Here is a 17232-nt window from a genome sequence, read left to right on the forward strand (position 1 = left end):
TCTTACAATAAAAGATTTACCTACATAACAGTGACTATGCTTCAAAAGTAATTCATTGGCTGTGATGAGCTTTGGGATGGTCTAAGGACTTAATATGGTGCTACATAAATGCAAATTCTTTCATTCAAGAAAGTATGGCTGAATTTTAAAAGCTGCAACTTGTATTCAAACACTTGGCATAGAATCATACAGCACAGGTGGTCAGTCGGCCCGTCGTGCCTATGCCGGCTCTTTGTAAGAGCTATCCAATTAGTCCCATTTCCCTGCTCTTTCCCCATAGCCCTGTAAATGTGTCCTTTTCTAGTATATATCCAATTTCCTTTTGAAAGTTACTACTGAATCTGCTTCCACCACCCCTTTAGGCAGTGCATTCCAGATTATAAAAACTCGTTGCGTAAATAAATTTCTCATCTCCCCGCTAGTTCTTTTGCCAAGTATCTTAAATTTGTGTCCTATGGTTACCGAACCTCCTGCCAGTGGAATCAGTTTTTCCCTACTTACTCTATCAAAACCCCTCAATTTTGAACGCTCTTTATTATATCACCGTAACCTTCTCTGTATAATGTAAATTATTTCACAATGTGAATTAACTACTGACACAGAAATCAGTCCACCAATGCAAAATAAACCTGCACAAAACCAGAAGAGATTGTAAAATATGACAACTGTCCAAGTGACAGGGTTGAAAAAGGGGGTCACAGTAAAGGTTATAATGAGCAATCGTTTTGGCTGCAAGGTACTACACTAAAGCATTTTGCGACTTGTAATTCATTCACTAAACATATTTGATAGGTTTACTGCAGTTCTTAGTCTTGGAAGACAAAATGATTTCAATTACGCTAAGTGGACATATGTAAATGCAGAAAGTGATCTTAATTCTAATTATAAGTAAATTAATGTTACATGTCATTTCTCTCCTTGACAGCCAATTTTTAAATAAAAGGTTAGCACCTGAATAAAAGATGCTGTGGATACATTTAAATGCAACCACGATGTACCTAATTACTCAGTGGAACTAAATACCAAATCAAACTCTTACGTTGAGAAGTCTTAAAAAAAATTCCAATATTTTTTGACCGAGATTACCATTAAAAATTGCATTAGCAGTTAGTTTTGGTGAATTGGGACAAAGTGAGAGTTGCAAGGTGGGCAAGAATATGGAGCCACAGTCTGCCCACCCACAAGGGGCAAAGGCACCCCTTGGAGGGGATACTTTTTTCTTTCATTGATTATCTATTTTTATCTGGCAGATTTAACATTAAAAAAAGTCTATGCCAACACACTGGCAAGTTAAGGAACACAGTTCCACTATCACTAGGCTTATTTATGGTATTGGTATCAATTTTTTTTGAGGAAAAAAAGACAAACCAATATATTTAAATGTCATGTGATTCTCTTATTCCATCACCTCTCCTATCCTTATCAGCACCAGTGACAGTTCTGTAACCACAAGTACTTCATTCTAGTATTTATACTTAAAAGTAATTTCTTGCAGGAAGCATTTTGAGATATAGCAAGTGGATAAGAACTATAGTAACATAGGGATCTTTTAGGCAGAAGAACATCTAGCCTGCCCTTTCAAACTACCTGCCAGTTTCCTTATGACAATTCTGGAACTAACAGCCTAAATACCCTTTCCTAAAAGGAAATGAAGTTCCTTTCCAAAATCTTACATAGTTTTCAGTTTCATCAACCCAGTTAGTAATCTGTTCCACAATTGTAAAAAAATTTTCATTTTCTTCCAACGTCTTTAACTTTATAGTTTCCCCATGTCTGTGCCCAACAGAAACACTTCCCTGGATGCAAATTCTCCAATGCTGTGAAAATCTAAGGGCCCCATCCTATGCCTCTTTCCCAGACAACAAAGTCCCAGGATAGACAATCTCATAACACAAACTTCTAAGTTTGGGAATCAGTCTAGCAGCACTCCTCTAGACTTCCTCCAATAATTCCATGTCTTTCCTGTATTATGTAGACCAAAACTGAACAGAGTGCTCTGGTTGCACCATGTTGGATATTTCAAAATAATCGCCTTAGACTCATAAGTCAAATCATTAGTTATACATCCCAATATTTTACTTTCTTCACTACCTGAACTGATGGTTTTACCAACCTAGTCACCAAAACTCCAGATCCTCTGTCCTGCTCTGTTACCTCAAACATATTGCCAGTTAATATCAAATCCACATTCTGGCTTCTTTTACCTAATCTCATGATTTTACATTTATCTGTGTTGAACCCCATCTGCCACCTTTCTGTCCATTGACTGTCAAATCCCTTGTAATTATTGTATAACGGCAAGCAATATTGATGACTATATACAATTAGGTGTCATCACAAGGTAATGTTGGGCAATATTTCATTACCCAATTCATTTATAAAAATTAACAGCAACCTTAACATTGACTGCTGTTGGATTACATTGCTGACCAGTTTCTACCGACATCTCTCCATCCACCACGATCCTGTGCTTTGACCACGGATCAACCCAACTTAATACTGTCATCTATCCCACGGGTACACAATTTGCGAACCGGTCTGTTAAATAGGACAGTATCAAATGCAAGTATTATACAACTCTCCAGATATATCCCATGTTTGGAAGGAAAACAAATCCACAATTGTACTCCTGAGCGTTTTTCACAGTTCAAGTGGATATGATAAGAAAATTTCACATGTCCCTACAATTACATTTTACTTCAAACTCACTAACATTGAGTTCCATTAAGCACCTGAAAGGGGAGGGAAAAATTTGAAACAAATTCTATATGTAACTTCCAATATTCTTTTAAAATATCTATCTAGAATATTGCTGTGGAGATAGTGCGATATGAAAATAAAATAAAAATCTGAATGAAGGAGAATGATTCAGTAAATCAGGTTACAAAAGTTTAGAAGCAAAGCTATTGTGAAGAACACATAACATTTTGTATCTGTATCATGGTTAAAACTGAACCAAGCCAGTTTGCTTCACACCCATAGAAAACATGATGGGGAGGAGGGGAAAAAGTGCAACTGCAGTATTCAATTCACATTTGGCCAAAATCATGCAATGTAATTCAGAGACTGGAACAATTCAGCGCATTTTTCAATTCCAGAGATCGACTAGCAGCCATGTTATTTGTAATCTAATCAGAAGTTGCAGCTCAGACTTTTTAAGGATGCAAAACATAAAAAGTGAAGAACTCTGGCCAGTTTCTTTCTACAAGGAAAATTGCTTCTGGCAATGTACACCATTTCAGTGGCTAAAACACAACTGTCATACACCCAACCATGTCAAGTAATTAACTAAGCAAATATACTTATTAACCATTTAAAGTCTATAGTCACATTTGTGCACAAAAAATCAAATAAACATTTTCTCTCCCTCTCAAAAAGAGTCCTTCAAGAATTTTACATAAATCTTTCAGAGTACTATAAAAAGGATTTCAGCAAAAAATAATGCAGTTTTGAATTACAATCTACAGCAGGGTTACAATCTATAGATTCACGCCACCTTCAGGTGTTCAGTTTTCTAAACCGATCGAAAAACGTAAACAAACCTGCGTGGCCAAGCTGAGAACCTGCTGTACCAGTTCTTGCGTCTCAGTCGGTTTTTTTAAGAACAGTTTCACAATAGCTGTCAAAAGTTGAAGTTGAACCTGTAACAAAAGATAAAAATGCCATGAAGAATCTAGTACTATATTTTCACCTGACAAGCAGCACTCAAGACTTTATTTGACATCAATTTCCTAGAAACAATGTTAAAAATTGTAATCTGCATTCAAAAGCAAAAAAACTATTCGTGCATAGCACATGAATCACAAAAGATCCCTTACACAGAAAATGTATCTACTAATTAGCAAACATTGTTAACCGTTTGGGAACTCCAGTAATATTCTGCACATTTTAGTGGGCAGTTTAAAAAAAAAGGAAGGAATGTCTCTTGAAAGGGAAAATAAAACTTCTAACAAAGAAAGCACCATGCTGGTAGTGAACTATCTCAAGACTCTCCTTGGAAAAGATCTGCTCACATAATGTAATAAATACAGCTCTTCTGTATATTAAGTATGCATGTCTCATCGAAGCAAGTCTTTTCTGACCAGGAGGGTCTACAACATGCTGCTTTCTCAATATGAAGAAAACTATTTTAAATTGTTAAGCACAATCTTTCCTTATTGAAATCATTGTTGGCTGCTTCTAATTTTTTCTCTTCCTCTACATGTTTAAAGATCTCAAAATTTTTCCCACCACAGACCTTAATTATCCAGGTTAGCTTTATCTTCTTTGAAAATGGGGTTTACATTGGCCACTGTCCAGTCCTCCTGCACCCATCCATTCTCAATAGAATCATGAAATATAATTACTAGGGCCTCTGCTAGCTCCTCCCCCATTTCACTCAGGATTATTTTATCCTGAAATATAACTCACACTAAAGCCTGGATTTTCCAATTGGTTTTGCCCAAACTATGAGTGAAAATCAAGCAGATCCAATTGGAAATTAAGCAGAGTTTTGTCAAACCAGATCTCTATCATGCAGAATTTCTTGGCAGGGAACAATAGTGCTGAAAGCACCGGGATTAAATAGGCAGGAGCTTAATTTGAATAATTTGTGGGTGGGGATCCCCTGCATGTCATTTTCTGAAGTCTTTTCCAAATAATGCCCAAGTGAAATGAACATCCAGGGAATCAGCAGCAAGTGGCAGTTAATTTAAAGGGCACAGTAAATGAACTGATTCTTGATAGTTGACAGAGGCTCATGAAAACCTATTCTAATTTTTTTTTTGCCCCCTGCCCTCCCCCCTCCAGGTTTGCCAATATTTAATGTGCTTGGAAAAGGAGGAGGATGATTAATGAAAGAAGCCAGACTGGTCAGGCTGCATGAGGTGCTCTGTGCCCACTTGCCAGTACCCTGCAGCTAACATACTGCACTTCGACAGACAATTAGTGCAAGTGGGGGCTTCAATTTGCAAAAGAAGCTGGGCAGCAGGCCCAATAGCACCATTAAGATATGTGAATGCCTGACTAATCAATGCAGGATGCTTCCTCAGAAGCAGCCCAATCACAACATGCTATACTTTCAGTGGTACTGTGTGAAAGAAGGCACGATGCCAGAAGAGTCTGATTAGTGGTATCTTGGTTGCACCCAACCATATCTGTGGACACCCAAATGACATTAGCGAACCGGGGGATTTTACAACCCAACAGCTTCACGGTCACTTCTACTGATAGCTTTTTAAAAACTGAATTCAAATTCTCAAACTGCCAGTGAGATTTGAACTCATATACTCTATTATTAGTCCAGGCTTCTGGATTACATGTCAATTAACATAACCACTACACTATTGTACCCAAGATGTCTGTTGGACCTTTACAAAGGATTGCAGAATTTTTGTCAATCCATTCTATCGCTTCTTTAAATGTCCCATCTTCTTAAATTTCACTTACATGTAATTATCCATTTGCAGCACTAGTGTGATCCTAGCATCTCTGTATTTGGAGCTATGTTAACGAAATGACCTCAGAAAATCAAGTGCCAACAGCAATCTGCCATTTGAGTCTGTCGAAAACCTGCTTCTAAAACCAATATTCGTGACTAAACTGTACCTATATTGGAAAATCTAAGCTTAACTTCTTACCTGTGTGCTTTCATCATGGAATCCTTCCAGGAAGCTCTCCAATAGCTCATCAGCATTGTCGATTCTTTCTGCATATTCACCTACTATCCATATCATGGCTGCTCGTGCTTCTGGTTCATCCAGTGAGTCAAGGTTTTCACATAGTGTGGCAATAACACTTTCATACCTTGATGATAAGCAAGACTGGTAAGGTAGTTGACAGTAGCATCAACAAATCTGGCTTAAAAAAAACCGCATATCCCTAGAACACTTCGGCTACCTTTACACTAGAACTACAGCTTCAGCACAAATAGTGATTATAATGTAAATATGGAGTCAGGGCCCAACTTAACTCTGGAGTGAAGTGGAGCAAAACTCTGCAGAGGCAGTATGATCTGCTCCGTTTCAGTTAAATGGGGCCCTGACTCTGAATTTACGCTACAACTTCTTAGCATCTTTGTAAGGACAATACAGGTATAATATTAATGCAGCCTAAGATTCTCATACTTATTGCAAACATTTCTGTGCATTAGAATGTACTTAAAAACATTTAATTGTGCAAAACTGTGCTAAAGACACAAAATCAACCAATGGCTGCAATCAAAGGTACAAGTGGCCTACTCCACTAGTGGGGAGGAGAGAAAAATAATGTCACCAAGCCATATTCCTATGGATTCAAATAAATGGTGCAAAACCAGTGTTAACACAGGGCTCAAAGGTTTAAAAGGGGGGGGGGGGGAAAGGGGTTGGAAACAACACTTACTTAGCAATTAATGAGCATAATTGTAAATTTAGTATTCGATAATGACCAATGAAAGCAGCCCTTTTTTGCAGCGATATTTATTTTGTACGTTACCACAGACAGATCTCTCAATTCTCATTAGTACTATAAACATGCCAAGCTTAAAGGATGAAGGAAAAAGACCAGCTTTGACAGTGGGAAGATTAGGACAAATAAATATTGACCAGTTTCACATTCTTAAACAGCAACATCATTTTCAACATTTATGACTACAAATGACCATAGTTAAACTGCAATCACTACTGAAATTTATTTATGCACACACCCATAATGGTTTTAGATTATGCATTTTGTTTATGAAGCAGATTTAAATGATCCATTACTGCTGACAAGCTTTAGAAACCAATATAAACACAAAAGCTATTTTTATGTGTATTGTCTTCCAAAGAGATATTTATATGCTGAAAAGTTTCAAACTGCAAGAAAAGTTTACAATATGGAATGAGTCAGTAGCTTTATTTTTATGTGCGTATCTCAACTCTTGTACATTTATTTCTTCTCATCAATCTGATTAAGTGCTTACATGCAATTGCCAAATACATATGTATACTTAATAGCTGCAGATATATTGCTTCTGACCGAAGTGGATTTGAAAAAATGCAAGGGCACAAAATAGATACATCACTGTAGAAAGCAGAAATGGAACCTACTTGTTTGGGTATTTGCGGAAAATGTCCTTGATTACCACTATGGCTTCCTGCACAACGTAATTGACCTTTGTTTGAATGAGGTCAAGTAGTGTGCTAACACAGCGTTCTGCTGATTGCTGTAATAAACAATCCATTAAGTTAGTGTTTACTGCAGATGCTTTTACTTCAAATGAAAAAGGTCCTTACTAGATTTACTGTCACTGTTTTAAACCACGTTTAACGTTAATTTTCTCATCCCAACTCCCATAAAAAATCTAAAGTTCCCCAATCAGGCTTAAAGCTGAACGAAAATTTCACAAACTTTGTGACAACCAGTTCTGGCTGAGGTATTAGCAATTTTGGTTTATAACAGTGCCAACCCATTGCATTAACAGCATACAATTATTTCTTTAAAATTTGTAGCTATACATTAACTCAGCACGAGTTAACATTACATCAAATTGAGGTCTTGGCATTGCATCAGTTAGCATAATTGAATTCAAGTCTTGCCATTAAACTATTCGGGTCTAGTCTCAGTAAATTATGCCTGGCTGCTGATGGGATATGAAGCCAGTAACCATTTCACATCATGTGGATTCTTGATTTAGAAAATATTGGATTACAAATTGGATTTGAGATTTCCTACCATACAAAACATTAATATTTAAAATTCATTTTTTTTACCTCAACTTTAATAGCGCATCGTCCAATTGCACGCACAGCCTTCCGTACAAAGTCAACATCGACTTCTGTTGCATATTCCTTCAATTCTGCTAAAACCTACAAGTTGGAGTGGACACTTAACATAAACTGATCAAAAACTGCATGCAATCATAAACCAACTGAGTCAGTAGTTCAATATACAAGATAATTGTGGCATTTTGTAGTAAGTGTCAAAATGGGTCTATCCACTCCACTTGTAAATTAATTTTGTCCACGTTAAATTGGGATAGGTAATCTCTAAAATATCAAGTGAGAAACTATATAATGATAGTGGCCTCAAGGCAACCTGGTAACACTTTTCTTTTTAACATAACTACTGTGATTAACAGAGACCAATGCACTCCGGCCTCCACTAGAGTTAAATTTCAGTTTAAAACGCAAGATACAACCAGCCCATAAGTTTAAAAAAGTTAAATACTTTGTCAGCTTTGGCACCTGTCAATTAAGTCACATCACTGTGCTTCTGTGTGCCTGCATGTGGATTTCTCCAACTTAAAAAGCATCATTTGCTTCCCACATTTTTAGTGGCAAACATTTGATTGTTAAAGTTCTTTGAAAGTTTTAAAGTCCTTTTTATTTATGTAAATACAGGCCACTGAAATATAACCATTTGTTGCCAGAAAACTTCACTGGGAAAATTATGCCAATGTTTATGACCAACAACAATATGCCCAAGGAGCACATGAAAAAAAGCATAACCTGCAGCTGATGTAGGTCAGATATTTGAAAAGGAAGTTTTTCTTGGGGGTGGGTTTACAAATCATTTATTGGGCTAAAAAGCGATAGGTACACATTCAGTATTCCAAACACACCCTTTTCTGATCAAAATAAAATTACTGTACATTAGCAAAGTTTCCAGCACTCATACACAAAACATGCCTCTGTGTCTGAACAATTATTCATTGTGCAAGTGAAGTACAACAACTTCATGCTTTAAAAAGTGAATATAGTTGCTTCATTAACGTGAACTCAATTTGAAAACAAAGGATTGCACAGTTCATTGTATATTACAGCACAGAAGGCAGGCAATTTGGCCCATCGTGCCTGCTCTATGAAAGAGCTATCCAATTAGTCCCACTCCCCTGCTCTTTCTCTTTAGGTCTGTAATTTTTTTTCCCTTCAAGTATTTATCCAATTCTCTTTGAAAGTTATTATTGAATTTGCTTCCACCATCCTTTCAGGCAGTGCGTTCCAGATCATAACAACATGCTGCGTAAAAAAATGTTTCCTCACGTCGCCTCTGGTTTTTTTGCCAATCACCTTAAATCTATGTCCTCTGGTTACCGACACTTCTGCCACTGGAAACAGTGTCCCCTCATTTACTCTATCAAAACCATTCATGATTTTGAACACCTCCATCAAATCTTCTCTTAACTTTCTCTGCTCTTAAGGAGAACAATCACAGTTTCTCCAGTCCCTCATCCCTAGCACTATTCTACTAAATCTCTTCTGCACCCTCTTCTAAAGCCTTGACATTCTTCCTAAAGTGCAGTGCCCAGAATTGAACACAATACTCCAGCTGATGCCTAGAGTTTTATAAAGGTTTAGCACAACTTCCTTGCTTTTGTACTCTATGCCTCTATTAATAAAGCCCAGGATCCCATATGCTTTTTTAACAGCCTTCTCAACTTGTCCTGCCACCTTCAAAGATTTGTGTACATACACCCTCAGATCTCTGTTCCTGTACCCCCTTTAAAATTGTACCATTTAGTTCATATTGCCTCTCCTCATTCTTCCTACCAAAATGTATCACCTCACATTTTTCTGCTTTAAATTTCATCTGCCATGTGGCTGCCTATTTCACCAGACTGTCTATGTCCTCCTGAAATTTGTTACTATCCTCCACATTATTTACTACATTTCCGAGTTTCATGTCATCTCCAAACCTTGAAAATATATCCTATATACCCAAGCTCAGGTCATTAATGCATATCAAAAAGAGCATACGGACTCCTGGGGTACACCACTGTATCCTACAAAAACTCAGTACCCATGGACCAGTTGAACCAGGAACACTTCTCACCACGATGGACGTCTCGGCACTCTACACCAGTATCCCCCACGATGACGGCATCGCTGCGACAGCATCAATACTCAACACCAACAACAGCCAATCTCCGGACGCCATCCTACAACTCATCCGCTTCATCCTGGATCACAATGTCTTCACCTTCAATAACCAGTTCTTTACCCAAACACACGGAACAGCCATGGGGACCAAATTCGCACCCCAATACGCCAACATTTTCATGCACAAGTTCGAGCAGGACTTCTTCACTGCACAGGACCTCCAACCAACACTATACACCAGATACATCGACGACATTTTCTTTCTATGGACCCACGGTGAGGAATCACTAAAGAGACTACACGATAACATCAACAAGTTCCATCCCACCATCAAGCTCACCATGGACTACTCCTCAGAATCAGTTTCTTTCTTGGACACACGAATCTCCATCAAAGACAGGCACCTCAGCACCTCACTCTACCGCAAGCCCACGGACAACCTCACGATGCTCCACTTTTCCAGCTTCCACCCTAACCACGTCAAAGAGGCCATCCCCTATGGACAGGCCCTGCGAATACACAGGGTCTGCTCAGACGAGGAGGAACGCGATGGACACCTACAGACGCTGAAAGACGCCCTAGTAAGAACGGGATAGGACGCTCGACTCATCGATCGACAGTTCCGACGGGCCACAGCAAAAAATCGCATAGACCTCCTCAGGAGACTAACACGGGACGCAACCAACAGAGTACCCTTTGTCGTCCAGTACTTCCCCGGAGCGGAGAAACTACGCCATGTTCTCCGCAGCCTTCAACATGTCATCAATGACGACGAACACCTCGCTATGGCCATCCCCACACCTCCACTACTCGCCTTTAAACAGCCACCCAACCTCAAACAGACCATCGTTCGCAGCAAATTACCTAGCTTTCAAGAGAACAGCGTCCACGACACCACACAACCCTGCCGCGGTAACCTCTGCAAGACATGCCAGATCATCGACACAGATACCACCATCACACGAGAGGACACCACCCACCAGGTGCATGGTTCATACTCCTGTGACTCGGCCAACGTTGTCTACCTCATACGTTGCAGGAAAGGATGCCCCAGAGCATGGTACATTGGCGAGACCATGCAGACACTGCGACAACGGATGAACGGACACCGAGCAACAATCGCCAAACAGGAGGGTTCCCTCCCAGTCGGGGAACACTTCAGCAGTCAAGGACATTCATCCACCGACCTTCGGGTAAGCGTACTCCAAGGCGGCCTTCGAGACACACGACAACGCAAAATCGTCGAGCAGAAATTGATAGCCAAGTTCCGCACCGATGAGGACGGCCTCAACTGGGATCTTGGGTTCATGTCACGCTACACGTTACCCCACCAGCGAACAAATGTTATCTGTTTTTAATATAACGGGTCAGTTGCTGTCTTTTCTATGTTTCTACCTCTCTATCTCTGTTTTTTTTTTGTTTGTTGTTTTTTTTGGTGATTTGTATATTCTGAGACCTGGCAGGTAACACCTGTCTGTCTGCACACTGATTGCCTTGGCAACGGGCAGTTGAAAAAACTGTCTGTAATCACCAAGCATTGTTCTGTGAATTATAAATGCGACTTCATTTCGAGGATTTCATTTCCACATCGTTCACCTGAGGAAGGAGGTAGCCTCCGAAAGCTTGTGAATTTAAAATAAAATTGCTGGACTATAACTTGGTGTCGTAAAATTGTTTACAATTGTCAACCCCAGTCCATCACCGGCATCTCCACATCATACTTCCCTCCAGTCTGAAGAACAACCATTCACCGCTGCTCTGCTTTCTGTCCCTTAGCCAATTCTATATCCATGCTGCCATTATCCCTTTAATTTTGCTTACAAGTCTATTACGTGGTACTTTATAAAATGTCTTTTGAATATCCATATACATATTAACCGCACTACCCTCATCGACCCTCTCCATTACTTCAAAGAACTCAATCAATTTAGTCAAACATGATTTTCCTTTAAAAAATCTGTGCTGACTTTCATTTATTAGCCCATACTTTTCCAAGTGCCAATTAATTTTGTCACGAATTATTGCTTCAAAGTTACCCCCAACACTGACGTTCAGTTGACAGGCCTGTAATTGCCGGGTTTAATCACTTTTCCCTTTTTTTGAACAGGGATGCAACATTTGCAATCCCCCAATCCTCAGGCACTGCCCCCTTATCTAAGGAGGATTGAAGATTGTAGCTAGAGCTTCCACAATTTCTACCCTTACTTTCCTCAGTAACCTAGGATGTATCCCATGTGGACCGGGCGACTTTTCTACTTTGAGTACTGCCAACCTTTTAAGTCCCTCCTCTTCACCTATTTTTAATCCTAATATCGCTACTACCTCCTCCTTTACTGTGGTATTAGCAGCATCCTTTTCTTTAGTGAAGACCACTGCGATGTATTCATTTAGTACCTCAGCCATACTCTCTGCCTCCACATGATTATCTTTTGTCCCCAATCGACCCACCCTTCCTTTGACTACCCTTTTACTATTTATAGGCTTACAAAAGACTTTTGGGTTCCCTTTTATGTTAGCTGCTAATCTATTCTCATACACGCTCTTTGCCCCATCTTATTCCCTTTTTTAGGTCTCCTCTGTACCTTCTGTATTTAGCTTGGTTCTCTACTGTATTATGAACCTTACATTTGTCATAAGCCTCCTTTTTCTGTTTCATTTTAATCTCTATAGCTATAGTCATCCAGGGAGCTTTAGCTTTGGATGTCCTTCCTTTCCTCTTTGTGGGACTGTGTCTACTCTGTACCCAAACCATCTCCTCTTTAAAGGCCTCCCATTGTTCAATTACTGTTTTGCCTCCCAACTTTTGATTCCAATCCATCAGGGCAAGATCCCCTTTTAGACTCACTGAAATTAGTCCTCCACCAGTTTAGTATCTTTTCGCTTGATACATAGTCATTGATTAAAACATTGAGCAGTTATTTAAGGCTGTTTCCCCATAAAAGAACGTTAACATAATTCAGACTTGAGCACAGTGCATTTCAGTTACTAACCTGTGCAATGTTGGCTTGAGAAGCCAAACGAATCATAATGTCCAGTTTTTCCAGTTTCACATAAATTGGATCATTGTATTTCACAAAGAAAACCTTCATTTCATGCTTAAGAATCTCAGGCCTATAAAAAAAAGGGAAACACTAGTACAAAAGTAACAGATTTTATTTTATTCCTAGCTCCTATAATAACATTTCTCAATACCTTTCTTCAATTAAGAAATGAAGCAACAAGCATTCAATTATGCATGGCAATTTAGATGTTCTAAGTAGATGGCATAAAGAAATGTCACACTTTGTGTGGACAATTAAGTGTGTTTCTCTAAGCAAGCAACTGCGAATCATTTTGCAACAGGACCAGTGGGCAGCATGGGTTACCCTTAGTGAGGCAACACAGGGCAACCATGAAATTTTATGCCAGTTTAAAATACTGTCGTCAACAGCATTAACTTGAAAGTTCACTATTTAAGCCCACTGTGTCGTTCCACCCATCACTTATGTAATTGTCATAGGAATCATGGTACAGAAGGCAGCCATTCAGCCCACTGCATTCGTGTCAGTGCTAGCTCTTCAACTGGAGCTATCTATCCCAATTTTTCAGATGGTGAACTTCCACTCTTACAGAAGGTTGTGTCATCTAAGAGCTACTCAAAACATCTATCCTGATGTTAACAAGATGCCCACCCAGAACATTAACCAGCCTTTTTCTTTCAGACGCTGAACTGATGCATATTTTCAGCATTTTGTGTTTTTATTTTAGATTTCCAGAATTTGCAACTTTGCAAGAAAAAAACCTCCACTCCGATTATGTCCGACCATCAATATAACAACATTTTCTTTTTAAATGTCACTTGTGCAGCACGTACACGTCACTGTGTAGACCAAGAAACTGTCAGGAATCGGCAGTCACATACTCAATCCTTCAGCTGGAAAGTACGGTTTAAGCAGCTAAATGGCAAAGAAAAACTGAACTTCAATGTCTTGTGTCATTTTGTTAATATTTATCAAATGCACAGAATTTGGGATTAGGACACTTACAATCTAGTTGGGATATAGCACAAAATGATTTAAATCACAACTGTACAAATTCTTGTGATGCACATTTGTTTTATGAGCTCTGGAATTCCTCCCTAAACCTCTCTGCCTTTCTACCCCTCTCACCTCCTTTGAGACGCTCCTTAAAACCTACATCATTGATCAAGCTTTTATTCTCCTGTCTTAATCATCTCATGTTGCCTGGTGTCAAATTTTGTCTGATAACGTTCCTGTGAAGCACCTTGGGGCATTTTACTATCTTAAAGGCGCTATATAAACGCAAGTTGTTGTAATATAAAATTTATTGCCTGTTCGGAGATAAACTGATCAAAATTATCCTCCCACCATCGGTGGTTTCAAAATAAATCACAACTATTCCCTGTCAGAAGTCGAAGAGGGATAACGCACCATGGTCACAGAATGTTGTCCATGACTTCAGTTAGGACCGTTCTGGTGCTGTGGCAGGACGGAAACTTGATTGGAGAGATTTAAACATAGCGTGGCGGGAAAGATGGGGAGCGACAATGCATTCAAGGACTGGAGAGGAAAGAGAGGCCGGAGATGGGGTGGTAGTTTGCAAGGACAGAGGAGGTCACGGGTGGGTTTTTTTTTTTGAGGTGGTGATGACGGCAGTTTGAAAAGGAGGATAAACAGCTGAAGACAGGGAACTATTTACGTCATCTTGCATGGAGCCAGGAAAAGAAGCTGGGTGTCAGCAGTTTAGTAGGACTGGAGCAAAGGAGGGTGTAGTTCTCATGGACGAGATGAGCGTGGAGATCGCATGCGGGGAGACAGGACGAAAGTAGATATAGATGCGGGCTCGAGACTAAGACGGGGGAATGCAGTGGAAAGTTTAGCTTGGTGGGAAAGAGGCAGCTGAATGGACAGTCTCAACCTTAGTGACAAATAAGTCCATGAGCTATTGGCACTTACTGTTGGAGGCAAGGGTGGAGGGGGCAGGGAGAAGGGTTAAAGGAAAAGGTTGGTAATGGGGGCTATCTTTGCTTTACTAGATGATCCTGGGGTAGTGGGTGGTTTTGGCAGAGGAAAGGGAGGCCCAACAACATTTGACATGGTCCAGCCAGAATGGGTGATGAATGGCTAAATCAGTTGTAAGCCAGATATAATCAAGTCTGCACCCTTTGGACTTGAGGGAGCTCAAATGGGGCCATACTAGGGGAAATTACCAGGATGGTAGCGAGTAATGGTTTTTCTGGAGACAAGGGCATCAATAGATAGAACTGTGTAGCTAGCTGTCTGGACAGGCTTTCAAATCCAAAAAAGTCTGATTCCCAACTACAGTTTTGAGGAATAGCGTTCACTGAGGCAGGAGATGTTGGCATTGGGAAATTACACTCTTATTTTAACAATGAACAACCCCTCATTATATATAGCATGTTTAGATGCCGCAATTTAACACCTCCAACTGCATCAGTCTAAAATTTTCTATTTACCATACCATCCTGTGGCAGAAATCTGATTCAGATAGGCACTAGATGATATCGAACAAGTCTTAAATTAGCAGACGAAAATCTACTAGAATGAATACACTACATGTATGGGTCAATCAGTTGTACAGTTTGAAGTGTTGCTATTTCACTGCAAGTCAACCAATTGTGAATCAAATTATGTAAAATCCATATGGTTTTACACAAAGGAAGGTAAAAGAGCTGCATTTATATATCTGCCAAAAGGTGGCATCTCAGACAATGCAACACTCCCTCATTGCTGCACTGAATACGCGTTCGAGTTTTGGAGTGGGACTTCAACCCACAGCCTTCTGACTGAGGAGTTGAGAATGCTAGCACTGAGCCAAAAACCGAAGTAGTGATAATTACAAATGCCAAAATGGCAAGATTTTGTCCCTTAATGTTGGTATTTTAATAGATGAAAACAAGCGTTACTGGTAACTTCGGCACCTTGTTACCAAAAACTGTTAACACACAGCACAATATACCTTTTCTGTACAATGAGGTTGATGTTCCTGAGGGCCACGTATTGGAGCTCTGGTTCTGCAGACAGCAGTGTCACTAGTGGGGGCGCCAGTTTCTTCAGCAAAGTGCCATAGTAATCCAAATCCTTTGACAACATTTCCATGAATTTCATCAGAACTTTTACAGCTGACAGGACAACAGCCGAGTTAGCATGAGATAAACGCGGTGTCACACGCTCACAGATGCTATTGGACAAGAGATTCTGGTTAAATTACAGTTAAGGTCCATAATATTTTACTTCCACATTTTGCACATTATGAAATACAGGAATGAAAGATTAACAATATTCTCAACTTTAGCAAGGTTTTATAATGGAATTACAAATAACTTTCTGCAAGATGCCCAATTACTAGTTTTTTAAAAATCCAGATTATTGTTGCAAGATCTATTTATTAAAAATAAAATATTTTGGTCAAGTTTTCTTCAAGGGATTAAAAAGATACAAAACATTTACTAAGTAATAAAAACAGCAACATTACAAGATGTAATTTTAAATTACACAATTATGTGGTTAAAATTGGCATGAGATATATAAACATTAGGAACGCTCAAGTATATCAAGTATAACACATAATTCTATTTTATGGTAAAAAAAAAGTCACTTCTGACAGTTTTACCTTTGAGCCTCTCGGTCATCCTTTGGACTATAATTGGCTAAACAATCAAGGATAAATATCTGCCCCCATTCAGTACATTCATTCAAGGCTGTTAAAAGCTTGTTGATAGTCTGAGGGTTGAGGTCTAATAAGTTGCTATTTGGATGGGACTCGGCAATCTCTGACAGAGCTGCCACAGCATTTGCCACCACCTGCAGATTGAAGAGTTAGGGTAATTTAGTTAAAAGAAAACATCCAGATTAGAATGACATGTTTTGGGGCTACATCACTTGTAACTTTAAACCACGCTTAAAAATTTTAGTCAAGATTATAAGGGCTTAAAATTGTATTGAATAGTTCATGATATTTGAAAAAGGATAAAAGGAAACCATCAGGTTGTTCAAAAGGAACAGCATAGGCTTGATTTTAACTTTTCCCTACAAAGACAGTGCAAGTCATTTAAAAATAAGAATTCCTGAAATTCTTAGATTCCAATCTTTTTGAAGCTGAACACCTATAATACCGTAATATCTTGAGTCTTGTCTATAGTGTGCACTTCCTGTAAATGTCACACTCCCAGAAACATTATCCCCATCACACTCTGTTGATAACAATCCTATTGATACAAGAGTGCAAGCAATGGCATAGGAGATCTGCTTGTATCAAATTAAATTACTTCAAACATTACAGGCAGCATCTGTATGCTGATTGGCTAGAAATTGGTTCATATAGAGAACGTCTTAATATGCACTTAAATTATTCAGCACTGCCCAAAAGTAGAATGTCGGAATTAAACATC

At 39.2% G+C, this 17232-nt stretch overlaps 1 protein-coding gene across 5 annotated transcripts in view; it reads right to left on the minus strand.

Annotated features, from left to right (window-relative positions):
- The window catches only part of ap1b1 (adaptor related protein complex 1 subunit beta 1), an 87280-nt gene that overhangs the window by 32714 nt on the left and 37334 nt on the right, over nt 1–17232 (minus strand). For all 5 annotated transcript variants that reach the window (XM_068005908.1, XM_068005907.1, XM_068005909.1 and 2 more), the window contains 7 exons: nt 16455–16645; nt 15801–16022; nt 12812–12932; nt 7713–7808; nt 7050–7165; nt 5619–5784; nt 3543–3641 (listed from right to left, as the gene is read on the minus strand). In XM_068005908.1, the coding sequence (XP_067862009.1) occupies nt 3543–3641; nt 5619–5784; nt 7050–7165; nt 7713–7808; nt 12812–12932; nt 15801–16022; nt 16455–16645 (1011 nt within the window). The remainder of the gene's footprint in view (nt 1–3542; nt 3642–5618; nt 5785–7049; nt 7166–7712; nt 7809–12811; nt 12933–15800; nt 16023–16454; nt 16646–17232) is intronic.

The sequence above is a fragment of the Heptranchias perlo genome, chromosome 25 (genome assembly GCF_035084215.1).
Source record: "Heptranchias perlo isolate sHepPer1 chromosome 25, sHepPer1.hap1, whole genome shotgun sequence".
Lineage (NCBI taxonomy): Eukaryota > Metazoa > Chordata > Chondrichthyes > Hexanchiformes > Hexanchidae > Heptranchias > Heptranchias perlo.